At 42.1% G+C, this 27,251-nt stretch overlaps 1 protein-coding gene across 1 annotated transcript in view; it reads left to right on the top strand.

Moving 5' to 3' along the window:
* The window catches only part of EIF2AK3 (eukaryotic translation initiation factor 2 alpha kinase 3), a gene marked incomplete in the record, with an annotated part of 73,885 nt that extends 53,853 nt beyond the window's left edge, over positions 1-20,032 (top strand). Inside the window, 4 exon segments of the mRNA XM_073610994.1 lie at positions 4,982-5,149; positions 6,853-6,954; positions 11,636-11,698; positions 13,543-20,032. Of these exon segments, the coding sequence (XP_073467095.1) occupies positions 4,982-5,149; positions 6,853-6,954; positions 11,636-11,698; positions 13,543-13,719 (510 nt within the window).
* Between the last annotated feature and the right edge of the window lie 7,219 nt (positions 20,033-27,251).

Genomic DNA, 27,251 nt, shown 5'->3' with positions numbered 1-27,251 from the left:
TCTGCAGCCCATCTCATCAATGCAGTCTGATTAATGCCCCTTTTTAGCCTCAATGCTCATCTGCAGCCTCACCACTGATGCAGCCCTGGACAGTGTAGGAAATCACCGAACAGTCATCTCCTGTTTACTCGGCTCTAAGTTGGCTCTCACTCACACACAGTCCCGCCTCCGCCATCGGCATTGGACCAGCTCCTGTGATAGACAGAACACTGGTCCAATGCTGTTGGCGGAGGCAGGACTGTGTGTGTGACATGGGAGCTGAGTTGGAGCCGAGTAAACAGGAGATGGCGGCTGGTGAATTCCGTTGGCGTTCGTTCCCCTCCGAGGTACGCTGTAGGCGTATAACACGCACCCATGATTTGCCACCTATTTTCAGGGGAAAAAAAGTGCGCGTTGTACACCGATAAATACGGTACTCAGAACCTTCAAACATTCAAACATATGGGTTTTTTTTGTTTGTTTTTTTTTTTAGCAGCGATCCTAGGGCAGTGATGGGGAACCTTAGCACCCCAGATGTTTTGGAACTACATTTCCCATGATGCTCAACTACACTGCAGAGTGCATGAGCATCATGGGAAATGTAGTTCCAAAACATCTGGGGTGCAAACGTTCGCCATCACTGTCCTAGGGAATAAAATGGTGGTTGTTGCAATGTTTTATGTCAGACTGTGTTTGTGCAGCAATTTTTGAAACGTGTGTTTTTTGTTTTTTGTTTTTGTTTTTTGAAAAAAAAAAAAAAAGTTTCATGGATTAAAAAAAAACAAAAACACCAAAGTTAGCCTGATTTTTATTTTTTTGTATGGTTAAAAAGATGATGTTATGCCAAATAGATACTGAACATGTCACACTTTTTAAAACTGCGCACACTCGTGGAATGGCGCCAAACTTTGGTACTTAAAAAAATCTCCATAGGTGACGCTTTAAATATTTTTACAGGTTACCTGTTTAGAGTTACAGAGGAGGTCTTGGGCTAGAATGGTTGCTCCCACTCTAATGTTCACGGCAATACTTCACGTGTGGTTTGAACGCCGTTTACATATGCGGGCGCGACGTACGTATATGCATTCACTTCTGCGTGCGAGGAGGGGGGCGTGCTTTAATTTAAATGTTTTTTGGGTTTTTTTGTTCATTTTACGGGGGTTTTTTTTTTTTGGGGTCAATTTTATTCCTATTACAAGGACCGTAAACATCCCCTGTAATAGGAATAGGGCATGCCAAGTCCTCTTTACAGCGAGATCTGGTCTATAAGTTCCCACATTTCTCCTCTAGGCTGGAAATCCAAAAAAAAAAAAAAATCTTGGCTTCCCAGCCAAGGAAATAGTAGTGTTTACATCTGCTGAGACCGGATGTGACGTCCTAACGTTGAGCTCTGCCTCCGACGGTCATAGAAACTGCCGGGGACCATCTGGTCCGTGGTATTCTCTATGGTAAACGGCTGCCGCCGGCTCACCGATCGCACAGGCGACCTGGTAGAAGCACCAGAGGGCAGCGGGAGGGAAGGAGCGTTCCCTCCCGCTGCCTGTAAAAACAGTAAAGCGGCTGAACAGCCACTATGATTGTTTGTTTTTACATGACGGAATTGTAGGCAGAAAAAGAAGGTATCTGAATAATACCTGCAGCTGCACCCATCATTCCGATTTAACCACTTAAACTCCAGGACGTCCACCTAAGGAGAAGTGGTTAATGTGGGTGTATTTATAACATTTTTGCAAAAAGTGGACTATCACTTTAAATTTTCTCATAAGGAAGCCAAGTGTGAAATCTTCCGTGATCATGGAGGAGTTCTGTTCCTTCCTGCAGGTGTTCAGAACATATTTCCCAGTGGGATATTCAGTGTTTCTTCCTCTACCATTATCTCTGAATGAATACTTGTAAATAAAATGGCAGTGTTAACCTCTTATTAAATACACCCATGTTGAGCACAGTTATCATGCATATATTGTCACCGTCAAAATACCACCTAGTGATGCTTTCCTAATAATTTATAAGTCTGAGTCAGGGGTTAGATCTGTTTGAAGCACAAGCAGTTTTTTTACCTGTAACTATGTAGAGAAAATTTGTACAAAATGCTTAGTTTGATGAAATTACTTTTCAATGCTTTGTATTGGAATTTTTTTTTTGTGTTCTCATAAATGGCACAAATTAAATACAAATCTGCACTTTTTTATCTACAGTCTCCATAGTTGTAACAACCCAGTCAAACTAGGGAAAAAAAAAATATATATGTGTGTGTGTATATGTATGTATGTGTATATATATATATATATATATATATATATATATATATATATATATATATATATATATATATATATATAATTTCACAGTAAATATATACACACACAGTGGGGAAAATAATAATTTGATCCCCTGTAGATTTTGTAAGTCAAGCACACACAGATGTGGAAACGTGATGCTTTGGGGCGGTTTCTTTGCTAAAGGTACAGGCCGACTTTGCCACATTGAGGGGCCAATGGACGGGGCCATGTATTGTGAAATCTTGGATGAAAACGTTCTTCCCTCAGTCAGAACACTGAAGATGGGTCGTAGATGGGTTTTCCAGCATGACAATGACCCAAAACATACCACCAAGGAAACAAAGGCGTGGCTCAAGAAGAAGCACATTAAGGTCATGGAGTGGCCTAGTCAGTCTCCAGACCTTAATCCTATATAAAATTTATGGAGGGAGCTGAAACTTCGAGTTGCCAAGCCACAGACAAGAAACCTTATGCCGCGTACACACGGTCAGGCTTTTCGTCTACAAAAGTCCGACAGCCTGTCCGACAGACTTCCGGCGGACTTTCGGCGGACTTGCAGCAGACTTTCTAACGAACGGACTTGCCTACACACGACCACACAAAAGTCCGACGGATTCGTACGTGATGACGTACACCGGACTAAAATAAGGAAGTTCATAGCCAGTAGCCAATAGCTGCCCTAGCATGGGTTTTTGTCCGTCGGACTAGCACACAGACGAGCGGATTTCGGGGTCCGTCGTAGTTACGACGTAAAGATTTGAAGCATGTTTCAAATCTAAAGTCCATCGGATTTGAGGCTGAAAAAGTCTGCTGAAAGTCCGGAGAAGCCCACACACGATCGGATTACCAGCCAGCTTTAGTCCGTCGGCATCCGTTGGACTTTTGCAGACGAAAAGTCCGACCGTGTGTACGCGGCATTAGAGATTTAGAGTAGATCTGTAAAGAAGAGTGGACCAAAATCCCTCCTGAGATGTGTGCAAACCTGGCAACCATTTACAAGAAATGTCTTACCTGTGCTTGCCAACAAGTGTTTCTCCACCAACTACTAAGTCATGTTTTGCTTGGAGATCAAATACTTATTTTACTCACTGAACTGCCATTCCATTTATAACATTTGTTTTTTACGTGTTTTTTTCTGGCTCCCAAACAAAATTGATGTCCTTTTTTTTTTCCCCACAAATAGAGCTTTCTTTTGGTGGTATTTGATCACCTCTGCGGTTTTTATTTTTTGCGCTATAAACAACAAAAAAAAAAAGCGACAATTTTGAAAAAAAAACGCATTATTTTTAAATTTTTGCTATAATAAATATCCCCAAAAAATATATAAAAAAAATTTTTTTTTTCCCTCCGTTTTTAGACCGATACGTATTTTTCTACATATTTTTGGTATGTAGCGTTTATTGATTGGTTTGCGCAAAAGTTATAGCGTCTACAAAATAGGGGATAGTTTTATGGCATTTTTTTTAATAATTTTCTTTTTTTACTAGTAATAGCGGCGATCAGCGATTTTTTATATATATATATATATATATATATATATATATATATATATATATATATATATATATATATATATATATATATATATATATATATATATATATATATATATATATATATATATAGAGAGAGAGACTGCGACATTATGGCGGACAGATCGGACACTTTTAGCGCTATTTTGGGACCATTCACATTTATACAGCGATCAGTGCGATTTAAAAATGCATTGATTACTGTGTAAATGTGACTGGCAGTGAAGGGGTTAAGTGTGTCCTAGTGATGTGTTCTAACTGTAGGGGGGAGGGGCTATGTGTGTCACGACACTGATCACCGCTCCCGTTCACAGGGAGCCGTGATCAGCGTCCTGTCACTAGGAAGAATGGAGAAATGCTTGTTTACATCAATATTTCCTCATTCTTCCTCTCCGGGACCCGCAATCACACTCACGGAGCTCGCGACCACACGGTGGCAAATTTAAAGGGACGTACCTGTACGCCCATTTGCCTGTCCGTGCCATTCTGTCAGCGTAAATGTTTGTGCAGCGGTCGGCAAGTGGTTGTAAACCCATGGAAAAAAAAAACCTGCAAGACAAAGGCATAATGAGCTAGTCTGCATAGCAGACTAGCTCCTTATGTATTACTTACCTGAGATTGAAGCCCCCGCAGCGGTCGTCGTTCACCACTCCGGCCGGCATCATCGCTCCCGGAATTACTTCTGGGTATTGCGGGCTCCAGCGCTGCGATTAATTGAACAAGCTGAAGTTAGAAGCTGATTGGCTACCATGCACAGTTGGATTTTGCACACTCCAGTTTTAGTAGATCACAATGCGTTCTCCGTGATACTTTTGTTTGCATTCACACGCATACGGCTTGGACTGTAAAGAATAAAACCCAAAGAAAGCTTATCCTGAAAATGTAAATGTTATTGCAGAAACGAATCGCGTATCATGGACAGTTTTCAGTAGTTTTTGCTGCAAGTGCACTAATGCAACTATAAACAGCTCAAGCTTTGTAGTTGTTGCTGTCACTGTGAAATGTTATTTTGCACGTATCTACATATTTTTGGTATTTTTTTTTTTATATTGTGTTCACATAATTTGCGCATCTCTTGTATGTTTAGAATCAAGCTTTGTAGTTGTTGCTGTCACTGTGAAATGTATTGGATCAAACCAATCCCTATGCTCTTTGAGTAACGTTTTGTATTTCTCTTTTTGTGGTTTCCAGCCTTCCAATATATTCTTTACAATAGACGATGTAGTTAAAGTTGGGGACTTTGGGCTAGTAACCGAGATGGACCAGGAAGATGATGAAGAAGCAACTTTGACGCCAATGCCGGCATATGCTCGACATACTGGACAAGTCGGAACCAAACTCTACATGAGCCCAGAACAAGTATGGGGAATTGTTTAGCTATTTACCTCATGAGTGAATGAAGGAGGGGGTCACCAAGAAATTGTTAGCTGTGTTGAAATGCGCTGGTTCTTGGGGGTGCTGCTGCTATACATATTTGTAGAGCTCAATGGGTATTTAAGGTAAAGCCTGTCGGCAACTAGTACATCTGCACACAGATTTCCAATAAGATCACAGCCTTTACTTCTCCCATTCTTTAAGGTGATCTTAAATCCTCACATATACGAAGTGAACTGACTGGTCTCAGGTGATGCACAAGGGGAGATTTACGAAAACTGGTTCACATAGAATCTGGTGCAGTTCTGTATAGTAACCAATCGGCTTCCAGGTTTTATTGTCAAAGCTTCATTGAACAAGCTGAAATTAGAAGCGTTACTGTGCACCATATTTTGTGTGCTCCAGTTTTAGTAAATCTTTCCCTTGAGATGAAATGAAATAAATCATCCTACAGAAGTTGTACCAGTTTATCTGCAGCCTTCTGGCTTTTACAGCTTCCTATGGCTGCTTTCACAGCTCGTTGAACTTTACCTCTGTTTAAGCGGCGCTTTTCAAAGAGCTTTTTAGGTGCTTTAGAAGCACTGCATATTCATTTCAATGGGCAGGGGCGTTTTGGGAGCTATACAGCACTCCAAAACCACCCCAAAGATGCTGCTTGCAGGACTTTTTCTAACGTCCCGCAAACGCACCGCCTGGGTGTGAAAGCACTCATTGTAATGAATGGGAGGCAGTTTTCAGGCACTTTACAGGCGCTATTTCTAGCACTAAAACACCTTAAAACTGCCTCAGTGTGAAAGGGGTCTAAAGCACACCTTTTACACAGCATCTTTGTTCTCTAGCTGGCAGGGGGCAAGGATCTGACTTCACACACTGCGGAGCAGGAAGCCAAGTGTAATCTGAGACCTAAGTGGAGGAAAAAGAAACCTGCCCGTCTACATGGTCTTATAAGGAAACATGCACAGCTGAGGCTGTCAATCACCCTCTGTGTGCGAGAAGAGGGGTGGGGCCACTCCCCAAAATGTAGTGTTGTTGTCATAACTTGTCAGAAGTAACCCATGCAGAGAGAAGACATGGCAGATAGGAACCACACAAAGTGCTTTGGATTGAAGCTAATACATAGAGGGATATGCTTTTGTTAATTTTTCATTTCAAAGGTTTACAACCACTTTTTAATGAGCTGAGACCTATAATCCCCTGAACATCCCACTTCTGTATTTAAAAAAAAAAAAAAAAGTATTTATTCGAGACAGTTATATAGTGTGAGCAATTTACGCAAAGCTTTTACATATTGTACATTGAAAACAGCCCTGCCCCCAGGAGCTTAAAATCAGTGGACACAGTGGTCGCATTTTTGCAGTGACATTTATTAAGCACATTAGCAATAAAATTAGTCAGATTTCTTCTCCTTTAACATAATTTTGTGTTTGTGCGTTTTTTTTAACCCCTGTGCCTTGAGACAGTTTTGCACACCATCAGCGATGAGATCTTTATCAAGATAAGGGACAATTTCACTCAAAACAGATGCACAATGGTATTAAAAAGTAGTCAATCTTTTTATTCTTTTGCATTGCTACAGTAGAACAGCAGAGGGAGCTGCAGTATTATAACACATATGTCTCTTCTCCACTTTAACAATGCCTTGCTGTATGACAGAACTGATGACATGTTCTCCTCTGTGTCTTTTGTAGATGTATAGCCAAAGTTACTCCCACAAAGTGGACATCTTCTCTCTGGGCCTGATTTTATTTGAGCTGCTATATCCGTTCAGTACCAGTATGGAGAGAGTGCGAGTAAGTATCTGATGATGTATTCAATGCATGCTAAATGAACATTTACCCATCGCAATGCGGCAACAGCCCCACTGCAAGGGAGAATTTTTACTTTTGTACAGCGGGGAAAATTCTTATTTGCTCCCCTGCAGATTTTGTACGTTTGCCCATTTACAAAGAAATGAAGGGCCTATAATTTTTATCATAGGTATATTTTAAATGATAAATAGGGGTGAGGAGCTGCGCTCTCAAATAACATGACCCAATGAAAAAATGCAAAAAACTTGTAATAAAAGAAAAAAAAAACTAAACAAGTCCCAATAAGTGAATCATGTGACATATAAAAAAGTCCTCCAATGTAATGGGGATATTTTGAGAAAATCTTCCAATGGAAGAATAGGTGGATAAATCAAACGACAAAATATACTGACTTTCTCCTGTGACTTTAGGACAGACAGTGTGAATCCACCACCATAGAGAGTGCACGCTTATCAGCTGCATAAGCTTTGAAGCTTATGGCTAACACCCAGCCAGGGCCTTTATCCTCCAGGAGCCTCAGGTGACCGATCAAACCATTTACCGCTAGGGACTGTTAATCCTAAAAGTGGTCAGCAGCCCAACATCCGCACTCTCCTCTGCCACTTCCAGCAATGTCTCCTCTCTTTCCTATGGTTTCTTGCATTTTTTCATTGGGTCTTATGTTATTTGAGAGCACAGCTCCTTATGTCTATTTATCTGTTTGTGTGTATTTCACTTTGAGCTGCAGCTATAGTTGTAGGTTTGGAAACAGCACAGTTTTTTTGGTCCCGTCTGATGGTGCACGCTCGAGCATAAAAGAAGAAAAGGGCCTATAAAAAAAAAAAAAAAAAAAAAGTATTTGAGCCCCAAGCAAAACATGAGTGGTGGAGAAACCTTTTGTTGGCAAGCACAGAGATAAGACGTTTCTTGTAGTTGGTGACCAGGTTTGCACACATCTCAGGAGGGATTTTGTGTCTTGGCAACTCGAAGTTTCAGCTCCCTCCACATATTTTCTATAGGATTAAAATTTGGAGACTGACTAGGCCACTCCATGACCTTGATGTGCTTCTTCTTGAGCCACTTTTTTTTTGCCTTGGCGGTATGTTTTGGGTCCTTGTCATGATGGAAGACCCATCCATAACCCATTTTCAGGGTTCTGGCTGAGAGAATAAGGTTCTCCAAGATTTTACAATACATGGCCCCGTCCATTGGCCCCTCAATGCGGAAATGTCTGCCTGTACCTTTATCAAAGAAACAGGCCAAAAGCATAATGTTTCCACCTCCATGCTTGACTGTAGGGATGGTGTTCTTGGGGTCATAGTCAGCATTTTTATTCCTCCAAATATGAGTTAATGTCAAAGAACCAAATTGGTCTTATCTGACCACAAAATTTTTTCCCAATCCTTCCCTGAATCATTTAGATGTTCATTGGAAAACTTCAGATGGGCCTGTACATGTGCTTTCTTGAGGAGGTGGACCTTGCGGGGGTGCTGAAGGATTTCAATCCATGGCGGCGCATTGTGTTAGCAATGGTTTGTTTGGTGACGGTGGTCCCAGCTACCTTCACAAGCTCCTCCCATGTAGTTCTGGGCTGATCCCTCACTTTTCTCACGATCGTTCCACCCTCCCCCCCAAGGCGAAATCTTGCATGGAGCTCCAGACCGCCAGTTGTCTCCTTCTCACCAAGCTTCTTGCTGATGGTCTTGTAGCCCATTCCAGCCTTGTGCAGGTCAACAATCTTGTCCCTGATATCCTTTGACAGCTCCTTGGTCTTGCCCATGATGGTGAGTTTGAATGGAAGAAAGATTCTGTGGACAGGTGTCTTTTATAGAGATAACGAGTAGTTATTAGGAGCACCTTCTTGAATTGACAGGACTAATCTGTGTACCACATGAACACATACTGCAGCCAGACTGTGGGAGCCAGAATTATTGTTGGTTGGCAGGGAATCAAATATTTATTTTACTCACTGAACTGCAACTTAATTTATAATATTTATATTATGTATCTCTATCTTTTAAAATACATCTATGATAAAAAATTATAAACTGCATATTTGCATCGTGTTTTTTCTGTTATTTCCTTGGAAGGTCTTGTGCATTCTGTAGAGAGAAAGTAGTCCCCTAATAAGTAACAGCGCTCTCGGGTCAAGCTAAAAATGTGTTCAGAAAGAACAGAATTTAATGTCTCGTAAGGCTGCGTTCACATGGGGGGGTGATGCATGGCCATCTTTTCCTGGCATGGGGATGCACAAGTGTTGTGTGCATCCCTGCACCGGTGTCACTGTTTCGCCTATTGGGACACACCAGTCCAATATGACGTGGGTGCGATTCCCTGAATGCAAACAGGGTGAGTTTGGGTACCTGCATGTCATATTGGGACACAGTGGCTGTGTTTGTGCATCCATGTGTCCCAATAGACAATAATGGGACAACAGAACAGGGATGTATGTAACACCTGTGCTGAGAAAAGGAGTCCCTGCATGGGGCAGACATGTCATTGCCCCGCAGAGGTTGTTGATTTCTTTATCGCATTGCTGTTAGGCAAGCATGGGCATCACAAAAAGCACTCAGCACTGACGCTCAGATCTGTACTAATGAGCCGCAATCACCAGTCCCACACGCACACACACATATACACACGCATACACAGGCTTGTTACAGTTTTTGCGGCAAGACAAATATAGTAACAGTCTCCTTGTGTGATCTGCTTAAAGTAAAAGGGCTCATTCATAACAGAAACTGCATGTTTTTGCATGTGCATTTGACACACATTTGCAGTGCATTTTTCCTAAGCTTGCATTTCCTTTGTGGTCACGTCTGTCTTCTTTGGGCTTTTGTGTGCACTTGCATGCATTTTCACACATTTCTGTGCATTTGCAGTGCAGAAAAATGCAGCTTGCTGTACTTTTTTTCACTGCTCAGTGCTCTCAGGCATTGGCTACCAGCGCTGATTGGATTTGGCTTTTCCATTTTTCCTGTTCAACAGAAACCGTTGGTGAGACTGGATTCTGTAGAACAGAGCACTGTATATGTGGGCCAAAAGTCAACTGGTTCTCGCCAAACCGACCGATTTCGGACGATTTTCAGCCTGTGCGTACAAGGCTTTATAGAAAGGTAGTGATGCTTATAGTATTCTGGCTTGTAAGTGGCTCATTCCTTCAAAATGGAAGAAATGTAATACTTCTTTTTTTTTTTTTTTTTGTGGGAAATCTCAGTTTTGTTCAATCATTTTCTGCTGAGCAGTTTTCTGCTCATTTCCACCTTGTTTCAAAATGGGTGAAACTGCTCCATGCGAGATATACATTTTGCCAGTTTACTTCCTGATCATTTTTAAGGTTTCTGTTGAAAATTTACACCACCTTAAACCATGCTATCTGCTCAGTGGGATTTGAAGTGGGCAGCTGGAGATTCAGCTTTCTTTTGAGATGACAAAAGCAGTAATTCTGACGAAAAGCATTCATTCTGGCAATCTTGATAAATCGGCCTTTTAGTGTAACATTTATATTTTGATTCTGATGTAAATTTGTTATATCCTCTGTAGGTTTTTGTTTGTACACTGCTGGGGATGATGCTTACTGGTGATATATAAAATGTATTTCATAGCTTTATTAATTAATATGCAAAGCAGTTTTAAAATGATCAGAGCTCTTTCTTGCATCTCCATCAACAAAGCACAGAGTACATACAGCATGTACCACATAATACGGTTTATTGTAACTGAAGCTGTAGACTTGAAAAAATAAGTTCTTTTGGATATAGTCTAAGCCAGTGATGGCGAACCTATGGCATGTGTGCCACAGCTGGCACACAGAGCCCTCTCTGTGGGCACGCAGGGAAATAGAACGCACAATGACAGACCATCCTTTACAGGGTGTATCTCGTTCACGCCGCCCCCCACCCCCCCCCCCCCCCAAAAAAATATCTCTCACATGGCTCTGGGGACATGACATTTCGGCTATAAAACATTCCCAATAAAAAGTCACTTTAGGCCAATATGTATTCTGTTACATATTTTTTGTAAAAAAAAAAAAAAAAAAAATCCCAAAAAGGGCATATTGATTGGTTTGCGTAAAAGTTATAGTGTCTACAAACCATGGGGATATATATATATATATATAATTTTTTTTTTTTTTTTTTACTGGCAATGGCAGCGTTCAGCGACTTATAGCAGGACTGCGATATTACGGCGGACATTCGGACACCTTTTGACACTTTTTTGGGAACCAGTGACACTAATACAGTGATCGGTGCTAAAAATATACACCGTCATTGTACTAATGACACTGGCTGGAAGGGGGTTAAACATCTAGGGCGATCAAGGGGTTAACTTTGTGCCTAGCTAATGTTGGGGGAGGTGCTTTTACTAAAGGAAGGGAAGACATGGATCCATGTCCCTGCTTTGCAGACACACAGGATCCATGTCTTCCCTCCAGACAGAACAACAATCTGCCTTGTTTACATAGGCAGACTGCCGTTCCGCCTGTGTACCGAATGATCGTGAGTGAATGAATGAGTTGTCAAAATGCACCACACGGGAAAAACGTGGGAAATGCACAGGAGTGCGTTGTGCCCGGTGATCTTTGATTTCTCCCATGTTGTTCAGGTAGATCTCCACTACTCTAATGTTCCCTACCCCTGGTCTAAAATTTTTTTTTTTTCCCCCCATTTGTTTCTATTGACAGATATTAACAGACATCCGGGATCTGAAGTTTCCTGCCTTGTTTACACAGAGCTACCCGCAAGAGGTAAGCAGAGCACATAAAGTATGTAGGCAAGTGGTGGACATAGGTTTCTTAAAGGGGCTGTATAGTTGGGTTTTGGAATTTATTTATTTTTAATATAATTAGGACTAATAACAATTAAAATGTAAATATAAAATGTTGCATGCGATTATTACCAATACTTGAAAAGGGATGTATAAAAGTAGGACATGTACAGTATGCATTTCATCTATCTCTCTAAAATATTCCCTGTGCATCGTCTACTTTATTCTTTATACATTTGAGGAGTAAAGAAGTAAGTGAACAACACAGGGCACCAATCTGAGTGTAGTAATGCAAAGACACTTTAATACATACAAAGTGGCAGCTCGCCTGTGGTATTAAAATAAAGCCACAAAGGTATCTTCCGCGGCCGAAAAACTTCTGCACCCAATTCCAGTCTGTCCATCAGGAAGGTGAAAGGGCATTGCCGCTGGCTTGGTATAATAGAGAATCTCGGGAAGCAGGAAGCAATCAGGGACCATGGACTGCAGAACATGGAAGTGACCTGACCGCTGGGGGATGAACGGGGATGTAGCTACAGGTTTCTAAGACGAGTAGCCACACAACGTTTGGCCACTGGAAATGACATCACTTCTGGACGACTCTGTTCTGCAGTCCATGTTCTCCGATCGCTTTCTGTTTGCTGAGCTTCTCCATTATTCCAAACCAACGCCAATTCCCTATCACCTTCCTGATGGGCCGACTGGATTTGGGTGCAGACATTTTCGGCGGCAGAGGCCACCTTTTGTATGTGTATATCTATATCTATCCTATCTATCTATCTATCTATCTATCTCTCTATCTCTCTATCTATCTATCTATCTATCTATCTATCTATCTATCTCTCTATCTCTCTATCTCTCTATCTCTCTATCTATCTCTCTATATTATAGAGAGATAGATATATATCTATATCTATTAATTTATTTAGGCAGGGCTTGAAAAATTTTGCTTTGAATCTAGGCGCCAGCTACAAAAGTTAGGAGTCACTTTTGACTAGCAAGGCTTTGTTTTCGGCGATGGAAGATTTTAGATTTGCACATGGAGGGGGCTGGAGCCGGGCACGCTGCTGGGTGGGGCGGCTTTCTCACTGGGTGGTTTCAGGGAATGCATGTCCCTTTTGGGCTTTCGAGGTGTGGGGATTCGACCATTGGTGCTGGGGTTTTTGGTGTGTTTGTGTGTGTCTCTTGCTGCGTGCGTGGGACTTTGCTCACCTTCCTGATTGTCTCCAGCATCAGGTGCAGGAACTGGCAGGGGGGGAGGTGGTCTGCGATGCCCTCGGATTGGCTGGGCGCCTTCCCAAGGGGCGGCGGACCTGCTGGGGGAGGGGGCGGAGGTGTTGATGTTTGAGGCAGAATGGAGGAGCTTTGGCCCTGTTGTGGGTAAGCAGGTTACTACACTCAGATTGGCGCGCTCCCTCTTATTACACTTCCCAGAGATCTCTTCAATCTCCATGGAGCTGCATCTAGTTTGGTTAACCCTTCATGGATATTTTTGGACTTATTTTTGTGCTTAGTTCAATTCTATTAGCCAAGCATGTATGTACTTGTGCACCATCTTAATTTTTTTATTTTTTTACGAATAATAAGGAAGTGGCAGAGATGATAGTAAAATGCACGTAGGATTTTATTCCGACACATTTGTACTGTTCCCCCCCCACCCCATTCCACATGTATAATCTATTCATCATCCAGTCTTACTTGACTGACTCTGGAGAAATCTCCCTAAATAACAGTCATGTTTTGTTTTCTGTGTATTCACGTGTATTTTGATGTAATGACCTCCTATCATTCTATATGGCCTAAATGTGTTTCTGCTCCTTACAGCAAAACATGGTGCTGCATATGCTCTCCCACAACCCCAGCGAGAGACCCGAGGCTGAAGAAATAATAGAAAACCCTTTGTTTGAGAGCATAGAACTTCCTGGCAAACTGACTCTTAGACAGAGATCCCGAACGCTCAGCACATCAGGCCTGAAGAGTCTGAAGAATTCCATCAAGTGATCACTCCCCCTATACATTCCATGTCACAACTGATTGTGTCCTACCAGAATGATTGCCGACCAGACTGTATCAGTTATGAGGTCGTGACCAAATACCACAAGAAAAACTTTTTTTTTTACAACAGCTTCTACATTTCATTACCAAAAATATCTAAATTTTAAACGGATGTCCAGTTGGTGGACGTGGCTTGAAGACTTGTGGATCGCATTAGACCTGCTGACGCTATGACGTTGTGGATTTAAAAGTGAACTTTGAAGTTTTGTATTGAGAAGACTTCGCACAATTCTAATTAATGTTTACTCTGTTCTGTGTATACTGGGCCTTATCTGTCAAAGTGTCAGAAGAAGTGTCCCTTAGGCCGGGCGTACACAAAGCAAATTTATTTCCTCTAGCTTTATTGTCAGACTGATCTAGTGATAGACTTGCACCAAGAGAGTGGAACAGGTATAACCACTGTGCACCACCGCTAAGCTGCAATTCTAAACCATAGAAACAAGCTTTTTAAAACATTAACCCATTCTTAATAATTCCATGACGCTGATCACTTTAATAAATGTCTAAAGTCATATTAAGAACTACTATAGAATCTGTGTGATCTCACAGGAATGATGAGTATGTGTTGTGAGATTTTCAGGCAGTACTTCCTATTGGCAGAAAAAAACCTGTCTAGAATGAGAAATTACTTCTGTGTAAATGCCATTTTACATGGCAATCCAGTACATTTATTTTGTTAACTATATATTGTACATTCACATCAGTCCCTGCCCTCAAGGAGCTTACAATCTAAGGTCCCTAACTCACATTCATACATTCACATACTAAGGCCAATTTAGCTTGTCTTTGGAGTGTGGGAGGAAAGCGGGCTTCCCAAAGAAAACCCAGGCAGGTACAGGGAGAACAGTAGTGCCAAGGTTGGGATTCAAACGGATGACCGTACTGCTGCTAGGCAGAAGTGCTAACCCTTTGTGTTGCCCGTAAATAAATACCTCTGCCTTTCAGGACATCCAAGGAACATTGTCCCCTCATTTTGGAGTTCTAATTGCCCGGTATTAACTGCAGTCACTTCCATGACACTTTTGTGTTGACCAGAACAACCACTGATGAGACACAGTAGGCAGTCCTGTTGGCAAACGGGTTTTTGAAGTCAGCCAAGGACTTGAGATGCATTGGATAGCTTCGCATGGCATTCATTTGCACACTTGCCTTATAACGATGACATTTACCCAGAAGGCATTTCTCCTTTTGTAAAGGTTTGTTTTTCTCGTTTCTGTTTCAGTTTCTGCTTTGGACACTTTGATAAATAAGGCTTTGTGTTTTCTAGAAGATATTCCCTAGATTTGTTAGTTGGTCTTTTTAAGTCTATTTTTACAAAATGTAAAGCACAGCTTTTATGATGTTGGATGATGATGATGGAAGTAATTAACGGTATAACTGTACAAATATTTTTCTAAATTTGGAGCTGATGACAAGAAGCCCAGATCCAGAAAGTTTTTTGTTGTAATCTTTACCAGGATATTGGATCATTTTTTTTTAATGATAAACGTGTCATGAGGCCCCTCACACTACTAGTGCGCCATGTTCCTTAGTACTGCCGGCCATTTCTTGGTATTTGGTCATTGTTGCTTTTCTTGAAAATGAAGCTTATCGGGTCACTGAGCTAGTGACATACTGAGCCGTTGATCACTGTGGATTTTATATATGCAGAAAAGAATTGGAAGGGTATTGCTCATAGCAGCCAATCAAATGCTTTCTTTTTGCTGCTAGCAAACACTAGAAAATGAGTGATTGCAATCGAATTAGTTCCAGTGGTAACGCAGACCATTTTAGATATTATGTATGAGAAGGCAGATGTTTGAAAGCATAAAAAAAAGTCTATATAGTTTTATCATGATACACTATAGGAAAATCGGGTGAACGATCGCTGGAAGTCGGAACCAAGGTAGGAAATGTCTGAAAATTCTTGTACGACAAAGGCTTTTTTTTGTTTTGTTTTTTATATTGTTTCTGATCATGCGCGGTCTTTCATTTCTGATTTTTCTTGTACAAAAACAGTACACTCTAAACGAAAATAGTTCTGTGCCTGTATGAGAAAAAATTTGGAGTTTGTCTCTTGGAAATTTCTGTTCGGAAGGACAGAATTGGCTGTTAAAAGTTACACACTACTAAAAAGTGTACACACTATCAGAAAATCGCACGATCGTTTCCCGGATGAAAATATTCGCCCGATTTTTCTTAGTGTGTTACGAGCCTTTAGTCCTTGTGTTCTGCTATGGCATCCAGTGGCAGTTAGAAGTCTTCTGCTGAAATGTCAGCTCCCCTTTAGAGGCTCTCCCTTTTTAATAAAGATGTTGAGGTAGGTAACATACCTAATGGCCAAGAGTAAGAGCTGGAATTCTTACCTCCAGTCAGTAGAAACCTCAGTTCGCACTTCTGCCCTAATGTGCAGTTTAGGTTTCTGTACCCAGTAGCCATCATCAAGGCTGAGCTGGCCATGTTAGATTTAAAACAAAGAATCTTTGTTGATTCCCCCAGGGTACAAAGTATGTGTAGCAGTTGGTCCCATTTTGACCCGTGGCCCCGCTGTGCATTAAAAGCACATTTTTATTTCTGTTTGTACTGGCTGTAGCTGCACCCCAGGCTGAAGCCCAATTTATGGGTGTTCCTAGGAGGATGTTACACCAGCACTTTAGCCACTCTCTCAGTAAAAATATTTGCTTTGTGTGTGTGTTTACATCATCACTGCCGTAAATACAATAGCTTTACTGCATGGGCAGAAATTTTGTTATTGAGTCAAATATGATGAGATCTTGAAGTGCTGGAAACAAATAGTAATTAGGAGTTTCTGTTGATGGAATTTTAGTTTACTTATGGTAAGACTAGTGTTTTGGAAGGGTTAATATTTGGGCAAGAGAAGTGGGATGGTGTGTGTGTGTGTGTGGGGAAGAATTTAAGCAGCCCATGGATAACTCAAGGGAAGAAAATGGCTAGATTTCCCCATCAACACTGACTGGCTCCCGCAGCGCTATTGTGTTTTGCCAGCGGCCTTCCTGGCCAGCAGAACACAACGATTACTGCTAGCAGTCGCCAGCAGTAATTGAATGTAAAAAAAAAACCCGCTAGCGTAGAAACTACATTACAAGTTGTAATGGGACCCTGCGCTACATACACTTATGCCCCGTACACACGGTCGGATTTTCCGACGGAAAATGTGTGATAGGACCTTGTTGTCGGAAATTCCGACCGTGTGTAGGCTCCATCACACATTTTACATCGGATTTTCCGACACACAAAGTTTGAGAGCAGGATATAAAACTTTCCGACAACAAAATCCGTTGTCGGAAATTCCGATCGTGTGTACACAAATCCGACGGACAAAGTGCCACGCATGCTCAGAATAAATAAAGAGATGAAAGCTATTGGCCACTGCCCCGTTTATAGTCCCGACGTACATGTTTTACGTCATTGCGTTTAGAACGATCAGATTTTCCGACAACTTTGTGTGACCGTGTGTATGCAAGACAAGTTTGAGCCAACATCCGTCGGAAAAAATCCTAGGATTTTGTTGTCGGAATGTCCGAACAACGTCCGACCGTGTGTACGGGGCATAAGTCTCTTGAGGAATTCGAGTCAGATTTTGTGTGGTGATAATACTCCTTTAAGTGTATGATCACCTCATGCACAGGAAAGTGATATGTTTAGATACTGAACTGCTGAGATGCTTTATTTGGTGGTTTGACCAGATTTTATACATGGCGAGTTCTCTGAGTGGCAGCCAGGGCTGCATTAGAAGAAAACCATTGCTAAATTGCAACTGCCCCAGCCAAAATGGTTTATGGACAAAAGGTACAATAAGAACTTAACATTTAAGTACACAAGTCCTTTCTAAGGCCATGCTGGACTCTGGTACAGAATAGCTAGATTTTTTTTTTTCCAGTTTGTACATGATGGATTGTGCTGGTGCCTGGGCACCCCATGGATGGTCTCTTTGAGCATGGCACTTTGTGTCCTTGTTGATGTCATTGGTTGAAGGTGATTCAGTAGGCGGAGTACTGATTAAGCAAAATGGCTGCTGTGTTGCCTGAACATATCAGGCAAATGTACGTTTATTTTTTTGTATAATTTAAATACATTTTGGATTGTATAAATGCTGCTTTAATTTCATTTGTCCTAGCTTATAATTTTAGAAAGCTACACAAACTTCTCACTAAACTCCAGATGCTTATGTTTTTTGTGCAGCAATCCTTTTTGATCTGTAATCAGATTTCTGTTTAGTAACATTCTTCTCTAAACTGGACAGGGCTTTTGTTATGTTCTATCTAGGGATTCCCGCTCCAAGGACAAGGCTCCAGCGGTCTTGCATTTTGAATTAGATTTCACTAACAAGTCATACTTGTTCTAGGTCTGCAGCTTACTCAAAAATGGGGATCAGGATGACAATCTGGGTTGTACCTTAGTTTCTGAAATGAAAAATCCTGATTTCAGGAGGTTGAGGTTGCTAAGTGGTGACTGGTCTGCAGGGACAACACCTTTTTTAAATAATTTTTCTCTATTGCCCTTTTTCACATGTGCTGTAGATCCAGAGTTCGCGTGGTCTACAGTGTATGCCCCCTCCCACCACATATGTCTAGTTATGCTACTCTGATGGATAAATAATTGAGAAGAACTGATCGACAGCACTGGTCTTGGCAGCAGTCTCTTGCCTGAGACCACCACAACACATGTAGAGGGGGCAATAGCAAATGAAGCATGGTCTGATCTCCACAATAGGAATGCAGGGGAAGGGGCATGTCAGTGCACACACACACACAGGGGACTGTCGGCAGCAATGGGAACGCCCAGAAATTGGGCTTCTGGCAGTGGAAGAGCTGCCTGGCTGTAAAGGAAGAAACAAAGGATTTCCATACTTAAAGTTTTACTAAACCCAGTAATATGAAAATGGTTCATCCGCCGCCCCCCCAGTGGCCACAGCTTATAAATCTTCTTTTTACATTAAAATACTACCACTATATACCTTTTTGGCTGATCTGTATACCACAATTACGTGATAAACTGCAGGGTCCGTCTGAGTGTTGAGTGTTCAGGTAGAAGGAGATTTCCACTACAGCCTGTGTCCTCATGCTGTTATGGGAGGCGGATCATCCATGAATTAAGACGTGACATACCACCCACTGTGTTATTTTTTTTTTTTTAGTTACTGGGCATGGAGGAGGAGGGAGGGACTGGGCTGTCATTTAGGATCTGTACACACGCCCACATGTGTATTGTCAATATCATGTGACCTGAAAAGCTCTGATCAACCAAGAAATTATCTCTCCAGCAATAGAGACCAAACTGAGCATGTACAGTTTTGCTACTCTCACTGTGTCATATCTGGCCATGCCCAGAGTGACCCTGCAGGAGGGGGAGGATCTGTCCATACAGGATCAAAGAGCCTTTTTACACAATACAGAGGATTAACCCCTTAAGTTCCACAGTGAGTATAACTTAGCATGTTATTCTGCATATACAGGCTGATTTTACTGTTATGGGTTTAGTAACACTTTAATTGTTCATCATTTCAACATTCACATATTTCAGCCTAAATCTATGGACCAGGATTTAATTTTTAATTTCTCACAAAATGACTTCTTTAAACCAGCAGAACATTTTTAAACGGTGTACTGTTCTTAAACTAAGAACCATTTAGCAGAGTTACCCTTTAAGTGAGTGGTTATTAATTTTTTATTTTATTTTGCCTCCATGGTTAATGCTAGCAGCACTTAGGGGAACCTTTTGCCTCTATTGGTCAGATATATCTAGGCACCTTCCAGTTTAGCTTTGCACAGAGTACGTGATTGGGTTATTGCCTTATCTGCAATCAAGCTGAATTGATCTGTATGAATTGTGTAAATTGCACTAGGACACTTACTGCCGACTGTAAAATTTACAGCACAGTTCCTTGTAAAATGTTGAATGTTTTGTATATTTGTGAATGGTTTGTTTTAATTTTTTTGTTACTTGTATTTTTTTCTTAATATGTTACAAGCTTTGTACTAATGCAGCAGGGCTGGCAACACGCTTTTCCAGCTACGGAAGAATTACAAGGCTTGACAGGGCCTCTTCTGAGTTTGCAGGCCCTGACCTACTGGCTTGTGAATGATTCAAGGAGATAACATGTTCTTATTTTATGTATATACATTTTATTTATGAAGCAAGGTCAATCCATTGGGTTGGTGCTGTACAGAACATTTTTTGCAAAATGAGAACAGTTGCGCGCATTCATTTTGTGACTTTTTTCAAGTCTTATTGATTATTAAAAATTGAAAAAATAAAAGTTGGTCTCTTTATTTAGAGAGGAGTTCCCTTATTACACCCAAAAAGTGCAAAACTGCCACACTGTAATGTGTTATAATAAGGAAAACGTCTGGAAGTTCCACACCGGGGATCCACCTGTATTGATATCGGCAATCCTAAATCTGTCCACTACCATTTTTTTAGTGAACCCTTGAAATGAAAACCTTTAACTAGCAAGTACAAGGTTGATGAGCCAGAAATTGTAATTTCAAAAAGTCATTTATAGTGGTTCGAAAATCAAATAGTTTGATGCATTTTACACACACTGTTACTGCCCCGTCTACTGCTGTTCGAGTGATGACGGGAGGCTGAGGTATCAAGACAGATTTAGTTGCCTATACTTCTACAAGTTTACCACTTTTCTACCAGCATCGTTGATAAACGGCAAGTGGTAAAGCATTATTTTAAATTTAAGGTTACTACTATCAAGCTCACTGCCGACTTTCCGGGGGAAGTCTTTCAGCCACCTGCTGTCATGCACCTCATACTGATGAGAGGGCAAACTAATGACAGGGCTTCCCTTACACCTCCTGTCCAATACCCTTAGAGCTGGAGACAAGATGTAGCAGGATGAGGAGGTTCATGGGTGCCTAGATAAGGGTCTGGATACTGCTGGAATGCTATAGATGCAGGGCTGTAATTTGTGCAGAATATGGTCACACAGATGGAGCACAGGAACTTGCAGTTGCATGATTCAAAGTCCTAGTCAAAGCAAGCCAGAGCCCGCAATAACAAGGCAGAGGAGGTACTAATTCAGAAGCCAGGCAGGGGTTGATATCAGATGGGCAGAAGTACAAAAACAGCAGGCAGAGGATGGAGTCAGAACACAAGTCAAGGTCAGCAACAAGAGATCTGAATCAAGCAGAGTCAGGGGGCAAGCCAGTTCAAAGCATAGGATAACCAGGATGCAGGTCTGGTCACAAGTCACTGAAGCCAACAACCACTCATCAATTCCTTTTAGTTCTGTTATGCCTTAACTAGGCCATTGGGTGACAAAAGCCAGTGCAGGATATGCAGGGTAATTCACACCAATGTACATGTGCATTAGCAAACACATGCAGGTGCAAGCACAGTTCTGACGCAGTACTGTTCCACAAACTGCTTGTTTTGCACATGCAGATCTTTGGCTATGGCCATGCACTTGATATTCCTGATCACTTCCACACCCTGTGCTGCACTATCTGTCAGTTAAAGGAGTTGTAAAGGCAGAAGGTTTTTTTTTTATCTTCATGCATTCTATGCAGTAGAATTAAAGAAAACCACCTGTGTATAGCAGCCTCCCCAGTTACTTACCTGAGCCCCATCTCTCTCCAGTGATGTCCACGAGTGTGTAAGCTGCCTGGGACACTCCCTTCTGATTGGCTGAGAAACAGCAGTGGCGCTATTGGCTCCCACGGCTGTCAATCAAAGTCAGTCAGCCAATTAGGGGAGAGAGGGGGTGGGGCCAGGTTGGGGCTCCGTGGCTGAATGGATACACAGAGCTCTGACTCTGCTCGGGTGCCCCCATAGAGAGCTGCTGGCTGAGGGGGCACTCGATAGGAGAGAGGGGCTAGGAGCAACAAAGGGGGGCCTGGGAAGAGGAGGATCTGGGCTGCTCTGTGCAAAACCAACTGCAGAGGAGGTAAGTATAACATGTTGGTTATTTAAAAAAAAACAAAAAAAAAAAAACAAACCTTTACAATCACTTTAACTGTAAACGAATAATCCTCTAAAACAGGGGTCTCCAAACTGCGGCACTTTACTCGCCTTTATCTGGCCCTTGGAACAATGGGGCATAATACCTGCTACTGACATCAACAATAGGGCACTATTTCTCCCAGTAATACCAATGATGGGACACTATTCCTCCCACGAACACCAATGATGGGGTACTATTCCTCCCACTGACACCAATGAAGGGGCACTATTCCTCCCACTGACACCAATGAAGGGACACCATTCCTCCCAGTGACAGCAATGATGGGGCACTATTCCTTCCACTGATACCAATAATGGGCAGTATTCCTCCCATGGACACCAAAGATGCTTTATATACTCCCACTGGTCACAGTCCCACCGCTCCTAAAGTCTGAAGGACAGTAAACTGGCCTTTTGTTTAGAAAATTTGAAGACCCCCTACTTTAAGGCTGGCCATCCATTATACAATTTTCTTCTACAACTTTCCTTTAGATTTACCAAAACCTTTATAATATGAGGTCACACCTAAACACTTTCAATTTTATTTGCAATCAGGCAAGCCCTTGCACTACATAGTTGAAGGTAAATCTAAAGAAAATTGAACAAAAAATTGTATAATGTACGGCCAGCTTTAAAGCTTTTAAAGCGTCTTCTATATACAACTTTGGGTACCAAAGTCTGCCCTTTCAATTCATCCAGTTTTAAGGCTTGACATGTTTGGTATCTACTTACTGCAACCCCATCTTTTATTAAAAAAATAGGTAATATATTGTGTTGCTGTGCACTAAAATTAAGTTTAGCGTATGTTTTTACTGAAAATATAGGTTTGATAAATGTGTGTTAAACTAGCACTAAAGGCATAACCACCATTTCATTATTTGAGGGTTTTAATTAATGATCAGGCATAAAATGTGCAAAAATGGCTCTTGTAGAAAAGTGGTTAAGAAGATTATGTATTATTTTACCTCATTCATATTGTTTGTCATTATTGAGCAGTGTATGGCTCTTCTCTGACTTGAACTCTTATTCTACTGGCAGTCTTATTGGGAGAAGTGGATTTCAGTCTCTCCCCCTGAGGCTTCAGCTAGCTCCAGTGTAATAACTTGATACAGCCGTTTGCTGTAAATCTCCCACAGATAAATGAACCCAACTAGCTTGCTGATACTCTATTGTCAGTAATAATTGCCAGAAACCCATTGATTGCCAGGATAAAGGATGTTCGCTGACAGCTTCTGGAAATGCTTTGGTCGTTGTGACCCGAGTCCCTTTGTTAACAATGTTCAATAACTCCTATATCTCTATTTGAAATGACTCGTCTTTTCACCATATGACTGTCCTTGCACCAGTTTTGTATAGCAATTGTCCGAGTCTCCCCAACAATGTTCCTTTAGAACTTCCGGACAAAAGTAATGTCCATTGATTTTTGCAGACTGTGAAAAAGCATTACTGAACTGCTGATATAAAAACATCACAAAGGATTTTCTTCAATTGGACCTATCAGTAAATTTACAAGTCATTTTCCCACACAATATACTGTAACTGACTAACCAGAAAAAAAAAAAAAAAACCTTTTGTCATTAAAGAGCCTTTCCAAGTATGGTGCTTGCTGCTGCTAAGTTCTCATTTTAAAAGTATGCGTTGCCCAGCTGTTATGTTGGTCTAAAGGCTTTGGGCTCTTGGGTTGCTGACCCAGAACAAGTAGAACTTGTCACTTTCTTCAGACTACATTGTCTACAGGCCCTGGATCGGGCATACATGCTTTTTCTGAGCCAGTGATCCAAAGTATTGATTCAATGCCAGAAAATTATCACTTTCAGTGCAAAAAAAAAAAAAAAAAAAAAGAAAGTAACTTATACTAAACAATAAAAAGCAATATCTGTGTAAATAGATTTCTGGTGTCCTCATGCCTCTGACATCAACACAAGCAGGGATCTGAACTTCTGGTCTTAACTGTGACCACACCTAACCCTTAAAGTACATGTTCCATGACATCCTGCATGCTATCTGGGTGTTGCTGAGAAAGGGCACTGAGCACATGATGGGGTGGGTTGTCTAGGTGCCTAGGGCTAGCAAAGCCCCTGTCCCACACCGTTAAATTTAACTTCCAAAGCAAACTGTTAAATACAGTGGGGACGGAAAGTATTCAGATCCCCTTAAATTTTTCACTCTTTGTTATATTGCAGCCATTTGCTAAAATCATTTAAGTTCATTTTTTTTCCTCATTAATGTACACACAGCACCCCATACTGACAGAAACAGAATTTACAGCAGCCTGGCGATAGCGTGTACCTGTTATAGGCCTCTAGTAGCGAGGGATATATTGTCTGCACTCCTTCCGCCAGCGGTCTGTCTCCCAGAGTAACAGGAGCAGACTCGCGCTGCAGAGGTTCCCATCCTGTACGGAAGTTCTAAAGTTAAGTTAAGTTAAGTGCATGTGTGGATTACGCGCATGGTGCACAGTGGAAAACGCTGGACAGGTGGATGTAGACAGGGCTCAGCATTTCTCTCCTAAATGCAGATTACAGAGAAGGTGTACATTGCCATGGGGACCCAAGAGTTAACTGGAGAACAGTCACAGTGTCAGTGTACATGGTGTACATCCATCTCTAAGAGTGGAGGCCCGTCTTAAGGTTTGAGTATTCTCCCATGGCAGCCTCAGCCTGTTTCCAGGGCCTTGATGAAAATGGCACAAAGCAAAGGTCCCCATGTGTAGTAAAGTGACCCTGTTCAAGGTGCCTAGTGTAGCTCAGAAGAACCCACCCCTGGTAGACCTCTCATGTGACCCTTGCTTGGCACCCAACAAGGAGGGAAACATGGAGGACGTGACAAACAACTACCACACACCTGCCTCCTTTCTACATACAGATTCTCAGTTTAGCTACCCTTCCTCTCTACCTCCAACAAAGGCTGCTGTTAGGATTTTTTTAAGGCTCTGTCCTCCTGTATCTGTTTGCATTTTGGAGTATTCTGCACCCTCATCCCCCTCTCCTATTTAAAGCACTGCAATAAATCTACAAAAAGCCTGTGTTTGTCAGTGTGCTTGGAGTTGATATCTTGGCCTTGCAGTCTCTGCACAGGCAAGGGAGACCTGGCTTATTCTCAGCGTTCCTTCCAAGGGCGAGCGCTAGACTTTTATGATGTAACATTTTGGGTATGCTAGGCAACTCCCCATCTTTGTATCTGTAGCAAGGTTCCATGCCTCCTTTGTTTCAATGAGAACCTCCAGGGCCACTGATAGCTGACATCCTTCTGCATGTAGTGGGTTGTGAGGCATGTTGGGTGTAAAGTTGTTAAAGTTATTGGGTGCAAGACACTTCTTGGATGCAAAAGAAAGTTTATTTCTGGTAACAAACCATTTTTAGGGGAGAGAGGGTTAGGGCCAGGACACCCTTAGGTAGTTTCAAGATTAAGTGACAGACTCCTAGACTTCAATAGAAGGACAGCCATGCAGGGAAAGGCATCCAGGAAGACGTCACATCTGCATGTGTATGAATGCTGTCTCCTATGGCAACAGTCTTTAACAGTTCCAAACACAAGGCTTAACAGTTCCTTCACTTTAACTACAATCACTCCTTGACCCACTGATTCACTGACACTGAATCCCTTGAGCTCCTCCAATCTTCATGGTGGTATCTTCCTCAAGCATCACCTCCACCTCTCTGCTGGGTCCCTAGCATGGCACTCTAGATACCGTTCAAGCTTCACCCCTGCTGGCCTGCTCAGTCCCTGGCTTGACACACAAGGCTGCTCTGAGAGCGCCACCTCCGATGGCTGGGTCCCTGGCTTGATTCCCACTGAAGTTTCCCAATTCTTCACCGTCCCTGGTTGGTGAGAATAGAATACTGCTCCGGTACTTGCTTCAGTTACTCACTGTGGTCCCTGGTAATTAGGTGGATTACTGGTGACAGGTTCTTCGGCCGACAGAATCGTCACTTTTGGTTGGACTGCAAGCTGCAGTCCCAACCCTGCGCTGCTGTCTTACTTCTGGGTAGGCCCTCAGACAGCCTAGCAGCCAGATGTGCCTGGGATAGGCCCCATCTCCGGCCTAGCAGCCCGGGCAATATGACACACGTCCACCCAGACAGCATCCAGATGGCAATGAACACAGATCTGACCTCACCCGAATATATAGGCTCTCCCAGCAGGCCATGATTCAAGAAAACCCCTGCCCATTGGCTGAGATTACCCATAACCTGACCTTGCATTGCCCTTCTCATATCTAGTACCACCAATTAACCGGCTACCTAGTGGTAGAAGAGAAAAGTGCAACCAGGACAAACTTAGGGAGAAATCAATAGATCTCTAGCAATCAACCAGGATAACTACTCCTGGCTAGGGATGAGCTTCGTGTTCGAGTCGAACTCATGTTCGACTCAAACATTGTGTGTTCAGTCGTTCGCCGAATTACGAACGATATGGTCCATTCGCACCAATTTTGAGTGGCGCGTCACCGCCCATAATTCACTGCGGCATCGCAGTGCATTGCTGGCTGATGATTGGCCAAGCAGGCACTATGACCCGCATGCTTGGCCAATCACAGCGCTGTGTGTACAGAGCCGTAATTGGCCAAAGCCAAGGAAGCTTTGGCCAATTATGGCTCAGGCGGTTTAGTACACGCCCCACACTATATAAGGCGCCTGCACATCAGCCCTGTGTAGTGTGTTCCGGCGTTGAGAAAGAGATAGAGAGAGAGAGCCAGTGTCATCTGATTTAAGTTAGATAGAGTAGGCAGGTCGAGTCAGTTAGCTGCAGTTACAGTGTATTGTGTGTATGTGTATATATATATATATATATATATATATATATGCATCCTAGGTGTGTAGTGTGTGTGTGTGTGTGTGTATATATGTATATATATATATATATATATATATATATATATACACTGTATTCAGTTTAGCTAGATCCTGTTCTTCTCTTCCTAATATACTGACAGGCAGGCAGGTGTTTTTACAGTATTTCCACAGTATTTCCAGCTACTGTACTGTGTACCCCACACAGTCTCACCTACAGTATAGCTACCTGCAGCCAGGTGCTTGTGTAGGCTCTTTGAAGTATTTCCAGTTACTGTACTGTGTACCCCGCACAGTCTCACCTACAGTATAGCTACCTGCAGCCAGGTGCTTGTGTAGGCTCTTTGAAGTATTTCCAGTTACTGTACTGTGTACCCCGCACAGTCTCACCTACAGTATAGCTACTTGAGCCAGGTGCTTGTGTAGGCTCTTTGAAGTATTTCCATTTACTGTACTGTGTACCCCGCACAGTCTCACCTACAGTATAGCTACCTGCAGGCAGGTGCTTGTGTAGGCTCTTTGAAGTATTTCCAGTTACTGTACTGTGTACCCCGCACAGTCTCACAGTATAGCTACCGGCAGCCAGGTGCTTGTGTAGGCTCTTGACGTATTTCCAGTTACTGTACTGTGTACCCTGCACAGTTGCACCTACAGTATAGCTACCTGAAGACAAGTGCAGGTGTTATACTAATAATACTACAGGCAGGCAGTTGATTCTGCTAGCTGCAG

The sequence above is a fragment of the Aquarana catesbeiana genome, linkage group LG01, assembly GCF_042186555.1.
Source record: "Aquarana catesbeiana isolate 2022-GZ linkage group LG01, ASM4218655v1, whole genome shotgun sequence".
Classification (NCBI taxonomy): Eukaryota; Metazoa; Chordata; class Amphibia; order Anura; family Ranidae; genus Aquarana; species Aquarana catesbeiana.
The sequence above is the reverse complement of the archived record's forward strand: the minus strand, read 5'-3'. Positions and strand labels throughout refer to the sequence as shown.